General features: G+C 44.9%; 1 protein-coding gene across 1 annotated transcript in view; it reads right to left on the bottom strand.

The window, feature by feature from the left end:
* Positions 1–2,154: 2,154 nt before the first annotated feature.
* The window catches only part of cdh17 (cadherin 17, LI cadherin (liver-intestine)), a 42,132-nt gene continuing 36,978 nt past the window's right edge, over positions 2,155–7,308 (bottom strand). The window contains exons 14-19 of the mRNA XM_052495585.1: positions 6,824–7,068; positions 6,598–6,734; positions 6,266–6,490; positions 6,054–6,164; positions 5,819–5,935; positions 2,155–5,230 (exon numbers count right to left, since the gene is read on the bottom strand). Coding sequence (XP_052351545.1) covers positions 5,145–5,230; positions 5,819–5,935; positions 6,054–6,164; positions 6,266–6,490; positions 6,598–6,734; positions 6,824–7,068 — 921 coding nt within the window. The 3' untranslated portion in view covers positions 2,155–5,144. The remainder of the gene's footprint in view (positions 5,231–5,818; positions 5,936–6,053; positions 6,165–6,265; positions 6,491–6,597; positions 6,735–6,823; positions 7,069–7,308) is intronic.

Raw genomic sequence — 7,308 nt, 5'->3', positions numbered from 1 at the left:
TATTACATTCCTCTCTCAGACCAAAGCACACACACATGCACATAATATTACATTCCTCTCTCAGACCAAAGCACACACACATGCACATAATATTACATTCCTCTCTCAGACCAAAGCACACACACATGCACATAATATTACATTCCTCTCTCAGCCCAAAGCACACACACATGCACATAATATTACATTCCTCTCTCAGACCAAAGCACACACACAGGCACATAATATTACATTCCTCTCTCAGACCAAAGCACACACACATGCACATAATATTACATTCCTCTCTCAGACCAAAGCAAACACACATGCACATAATATTACATTCCTCTCTCAGACCAAAGCAAACACACATAATATTACATTCCTCTCTCAGACCAAAGCAAACACAAAATATTACATTCCTCTCTCAGACCAAAGCAAACACACAGGCACATAATATTACATTCCTCTCTCAGACCAAAGCAAACACACATGCACATAATATTACATTCAGACCAAAGCAAACACACATAATATTACATTCCTCTCTCAGCCCAAAGCAAACACACATAATATTACATTCCTCTCTCAGACCAAAGCAAACACACAGGCACATAATATTACATTCCTCTCTCAGCCCAAAGCACACACACATGCACATAATATTACATTCCTCTCTCAGCCCAAAGCACACACACATGCACATAATATTACATTCCTCTCTCAGACCAAAGCAAACACACAGGCACATAATATTACATTCCTCTCTCAGCCCAAAGCACACACACATGCACATAATATTACATTCCTCTCTCAGACCAAAGCACACACACATGCACATAATATTACATTCCTCTCTCAGACCAAAGCACACACACATGCACATAATATTACATTCCTCTCTCAGACCAAAGCACACACACATGCACATAATATTACATTCCTCTCTCAGACCAAAGCACACACACATGCACATAATATTACATTCCTCTCTCAGACCAAAGCAAACACACAGGCACATAATATTACATTCCTCTCTCAGACCAAAGCAAACACACATAATATTACATTCCTCTCTCAGCCCAAAGCACACACACATGCACATAATATTGCATTCCTCTCTCAGCCCAAAGCACACACACAGGCACATAATATTACATTCCTCTCTCAGACCAAAGCACACACACATGCACATAATATTACATTCCTCTCTCAGCCCAAAGCACACACACATGCACATAATATTACATTCCTCTCTCAGACCAAAGCACACACACAGGCACATAATATTACATTCCTCTCTCAGCCCAAAGCACACACACATGCACATAATATTACATTCCTCTCTCAGACCAAAGCAAACACACATGCACATAATATTACATTCCTCTCTCAGACCAAAGCAAACACACATAATATTACATTCCTCTCTCAGACCAAAGCAAACACACATAATATTACATTCCTCTCTCAGACCAAAGCAAACACACAGGCACATAATATTACATTCCTCTCTCAGCCCAAAGCACACACACATGCACATAATATTACATTCCTCTCTCAGACCAAAGCACACACACATGCACATAATATTACATTCCTCTCTCAGACCAAAGCAAACACACAGGCACATAATATTACATTCCTCTCTCAGCCCAAAGCACACACACATGCACATAATATTACATTCCTCTCTCAGACCAAAGCACACACACATGCACATAATATTACATTCCTCTCTCAGACCAAAGCACACACACATGCACATAATATTACATTCCTCTCTCAGACCAAAGCACACACACATGCACATAATATTACATTCCTCTCTCAGCCCAAAGCAAACACACATGCACATAATATTACATTCCTCTCTCAGACCAAAGCACACACACATGCACATAATATTACATTCCTCTCTCAGCCCAAAGCAAACACACATGCACATAATATTACATTCCTCTCTCAGACCAAAGCAAACACACAGGCACATAATATTACATTCCTCTCTCAGCCCAAAGCACACACACATGCACATATTACATTCCTCTCTCAGACCAAAGCAAACACACAGGCACATAATATTACATTCCTCTCTCAGCCCAAAGCAAACACACAGGCACATAATATTACATTCCTCTCTCAGCCCAAAGCACACCATTTTTCTCAAAAGCAGTAGGTCCAGATAGCCTTTATTCAGACAGACATTTTCCCCACTCCTCTCTCCATTACTGTGTTGCACACACCAAGGTTATAATAGTAAATGAAAACTGAAATGAAAATTAAATAAAAACAAAAATTGGAAAAACAATTGAGTAAACTGAAAAACGAAAATTATACTGGAACTATTATCTTTGACTGCAAAACAAACTAAACTATAATTAAAACCATCATGAATTGTGTTCAGTTGTTGTTTTTTTCCTTCTAAACTTTGGATAAAAATCTCATTTGGTTTTGAAGCTTTTTTCTCTAATGGGGTTTTCGAACTTCTGAATCTGGAGGGGAAATGCTGCCAGTAGATGGCGATGTTTCAAATAGGCCTAGCTGGTGCATCGCTGCATCGCTAGCTAACGGAAGAAATCTGAGGGCGAGCAGGAAGCATGAGCGAGAACAATGGCAGCAGCAAACACAACACCAGCAGTGGTTGGTTGCAAAACACAAAGCCCTGTATGGGATTATTTGGAGTACATTGCTGGGAAGGACAAAAGCAAATGTATTGAAGCTAATAATCCTTTATTGGCTTTATATATCACTTTTCTACCAACTGAGGTACTCCAATGGCTTTACATTGTAGAGGGGGGTGATGAGGTGGTCATGATGGGAATGGGACCAGGTTGGGAATTTTGTCATGACATCAGGGTTAACACCCTTACTCTTATGATAAGTAATGGGCTTTTTTAATGACCACAGAGAGTCAGGACATCCGTTTATTAACATCACATCCAAAAGACAGCACTCTACACAGGGCAATGTCCCCTTCACTGCCCTGGGGATCAGGGTGCAGGGTAGTATGCAGGGTGGTATGCAGTAGTGGTATGCAGGGTGGTATGCAGTAGTGGTATGCAGGGTGGTATGCAGCAGTGGGATGCAGGGTGGTACGCAGCAGTGGGATGCAGGGTGGTATGCAGTAGTGGTATGCAGGGTGGTACGCAGTAGTGGGATGCAGGGTGGTACGCAGCAGTGGGATGCAGGGTGGTACGCAGCAGTGGGATGCAGGGTGGTACGCAGCAGTGGGATGCAGGGTGGTACGCAGCAGTGGGATGCAGGGTGGTACGCAGCAGTGGGATGCAGGGTGGTATGCTGGCTGGCAGCAGTGGGATGCAGGGTGGTATGCTGGCTGGCAGCAGTGGGATGCAGGGTGGTATGCTGGCTGGCAGCAGTGGGATGCAGGGTGGTATGCTGGCTGGCAGCAGTGGGATGCAGGGTGGTATGCTGGCTGGCAGCAGTGGGATGCAGGGTGGTATGCTGGCTGGCAGCAGTGGGATGCAGGGTGGTATGCTGGCTGGCAGCATACTACCCTGCATCCCACTACCACCCTGCATCCCACTACCACCCTGCATCCCACTACCACCCTGCATCCCACTACCACCCTGCATCCTACTACCACCCTGCATCCTACTACCACCCTGCATCCCACTACCACCCTGCATCCCACTACCACCCTGCATCCCACTACCACCCTGCATCCCACTACCACCCTGCATCCCACTACCACCCTGCATCCCACTACCACCCTGCATCCCACTACCACCCTGCATCCCACTACCACCCTGCATCCTACTACCACCCTGCATCCCACTACCACCCTGCATCCCACTACCACCCTGCATCCCACTACCACCCTGCATCCCACTACCACCCTGCATCCCACTACCACCCTGCATCCCACCCTGCATCCCACCCTGCATCCCACTACCACCCTGCATCCCACTACCACCCTGCATCCCACAACCTCAAAGTTCATCTGTACAGCACCCACAAAGAATTTCAGGATAAAGACGGGGAGATAGCTATTGTTTTATTTTTGTAATTCGCTAAGGATTCGACTCCCGGTATCATGTGAACACGTATAAGACGTGGATAATATGTAGAATAGCCGACAATGAGCTTTAAAACGACAAATGATTCTCTCTACCAACAAGAAGGGTGTGATCGGTTTGAACAGTTTGGTGTGGAATGGATTGTGATGTGGGGGTTTGTTACTACGCCGATAAATGAAAATATCCATCAGGACTTTTGCCACCTAGGAAATGTGTGTGAGCGGACCATCTCAAATAGTACTGGAGTACCCTGCTATAGTCCTACAACACATACATGGCCCCTAGCTTAAGGACACTTGAGGCTACTTTCTGTCCCTTCACACACAAAAATACAACTGAAACTGAAACTACAACTGAAACCGAAACTACAACCGAATAGTATAAAAACAAAATATGTTTTTTATCGTACTGAAACAGAATAAAAACTAGTAAATCAAGTCTAAAACCGAATGGAAACTAAACTGAATTTCTTTTTTTAATTGAAAAACGAATAGAAATAAAATTGAATAGAAAATCACAAAACTATAATAACCTTGGTACACACTCAGACATTTACCAGGCACTCATTTACACTGGGCTTGTCAAACAGTTAACACTAAGGGTTAAACTGAGGGATGTTTAGGTGTTGGAACTGTCTCCAACATCGGTTGTTTTTCCATGGTCATTTCTACTCTTTATTGTAGGCAGTCTTTCTCCCTTTCTAGAGTGGTGGAACCGTCCTAATTTAACCCTCGGCTAGCTAGCATCTTCACTAATATCAGGCCTCATCAAAAAACATCATGGAGTATCAGTATAAAGACAGTATCAACCACAAACATCAGTCAGAGCCAAACAGTGAACTAAAGTCTCTGAGCAACAGTCTACACAATTACAGCATGCAGCTTGAAATGGGGTGTTTGAACCATCACACAGTGCACAGCCAGTCATACACACTAGCTGAGAATGGACAGTCTAAATTCTAAATACAGACAAAATTCACTGACAAGGGAAATAAGTTATTGAGCTGCATGAGCGCATGATTATGATGAAACCAGGTAGTATTTATAACATGCATACAACCAATCAAAGTAGATCTGTTCTTCAGAAATATAACAATTAAACAAACACATGCTATCTCATATGTTTCTAGAGAATGGCGTCCGTTTCTCCCAGCAAGGCTTTCATCTGGTTGTCCTTCTTTATACGATGGAAAGCGATGATCAGGACCAGGGCTAGGGAGGAAGTGACATCACCCGTCAATAACAGTCAAAACATATTATCGGAAACCCAGAACTAAAATCATGCATAATTGCGTTAGATACTCGATTAGTCTGTCCATGAGAGATTAGTCTGTCCATAAGAGATTAGTCTGTCCATGAGAGATTAGTCTGTCCATGAGAGATTAGTCTGTCCATGAGAGATTAGTCTGTCCATGAGAGATTAGTCTGTCCATGAGAGATTAGTCTGTCCATGAGAGATTAGTCTGTCCATGAGAGATTAGTCTGTCCATGAGAGATTAGTCTGTCCATGAGAGATTAGTCTGTCCATGAGAGATTAGTCTGTCCATGAGAGATTAGTCTGTCCATGAGAGATTAGTCTGTCCATGAGAGATTAGTCTGTCCATGAGAGATTAGTCTGTCCATGAGAGATTAGTCTGTCCATGAGAGATTAGTCAAAAAGAACAAGAAAAACTATCAACAACAATACAACGTTTTATGCTACAGTTAGGTCTTCGTTCCTCTATTGTACCACTCCGCCCTCTTCCCTTAAAGTGCCGTGCATAGCAACAACACCAGTGAACAACAGCGCCTGTTACTCACCGATGAATCCGACAGTTCCAGCCAGGATTCCGATGGTGGTGGGCATTCCTAACACCCCTGCATGAACGCCCGGCTCGGTGAAACAGTATCCCAACTCTGTGCAGTTACACACTCGCACTGTAGGGAGAACACACACATCAGAGACAAATACACATTGGTAAAAGACACCCACTCACAGCTACATGATCTTGTGTGTGATGGGTGCTATCACGCACAGCTGGCTGTAACCACTCACCCTCAAACTTCTGTGTGATGCCCATGCCAGCGTTGTCTTTGATGTTGATGGGGATTAGGAAGGTTTTGTCCTCGCTGGGAGATTTCTTCAGGGTCAGTTTAGCAGACGTACCTACAGGAAACCAAGGGAAGAGACACAATCCCACATCAGCACGGGAGCACATTAATAGACAGGATCTCTAGGAGATGTAGTCTTGTCTAACAAATGTGTACCGTCCACAGCGCTTAGGTCCCAGTTGGGGGACTTCTTGCCCTGGACCAGGCTGAATGTGAAAGGTGCTCCGAAGGGGTCTGCGTCCGCGTCCAGGGCCGTCAGGACTATAGGCTGGGGCTTCTTCACACAGATGAAGGCCTGGTTCTCTGTCAGCTTGGGGACATTGTCATTCACATCCAGCAGCCTCACAGACACCTCGCGCTCTGTGGACAGCTCTGGATTGGCTGGGGGTGGAGAGATATTGTTCATTATGGATATTCTCTAACCTGGACTCAAACTGGCAGTGTGTGGGTCAAAAAGTATCCGAAATATACATATGTGTGTTCGTCACCTTTCTCGAAGGCGACAACAGTAAAGTGGAAGGCCTCCACCGTCTCTCTGTCCAGCACAGCTTTATTCTTTATCTTTATCTCTCCAGTAGCAGGATCAATCTCCAACCAACCCTTAGTGTCTCCCTCCATCTTGAACCTACAATACACACACAGTTAGAGCACAAAATATACACTATCAGAGCCATAACACACACACAACATCAGTCCCTCTCATAATGTGATTACAGTATCTCTTTTCCCTCTGGGTCCTTGGCGTCTATTTTGAGCAGCGTAGCTCCCTCCTTGGTGTCCTCTGGCACCGTGACATCCAGAATGTCCATGTCAAACACTGGAGCCTCATCAACATCACTGATCGCCACCGAGACCACGGCGGACGACTCAGCGCCGTACTTGAGACCGCTCACCAGCGGCTCTGGGTTACGAGCATCAATCTGTAGCTTATAGGAGGAAGCAGTCTCATAGTTCAGAGGCTGGATAAAGAGGGGGAAAGGAGGGAGAGAGGGGAGGGAGGAAGAGAGAAGGGGGACGAAGGGAGATCGAGGGGGGAGGAAGGGAGAGAGAGGGGGAGGGGAAGGGGGAGGGAGGCAGATGGGGAGGAAGGGAGAGAGAGGTCTGTGAGCATTCTGGAGCAAAATGGAAGTGTTTTTGTGGGTTTGTTTCAGCCTGCTGGTGGACGTTTCCTTTAATAATCAATACAACCATAGATCTAG

Source organism: Oncorhynchus keta, chromosome 34 (assembly GCF_023373465.1).
Source record: "Oncorhynchus keta strain PuntledgeMale-10-30-2019 chromosome 34, Oket_V2, whole genome shotgun sequence".
Classification (NCBI taxonomy): domain Eukaryota; kingdom Metazoa; phylum Chordata; class Actinopteri; order Salmoniformes; family Salmonidae; genus Oncorhynchus; species Oncorhynchus keta.
Note: the sequence above shows the minus strand (reverse complement) of the source record. Positions and strands in the feature narration are given on the sequence as shown.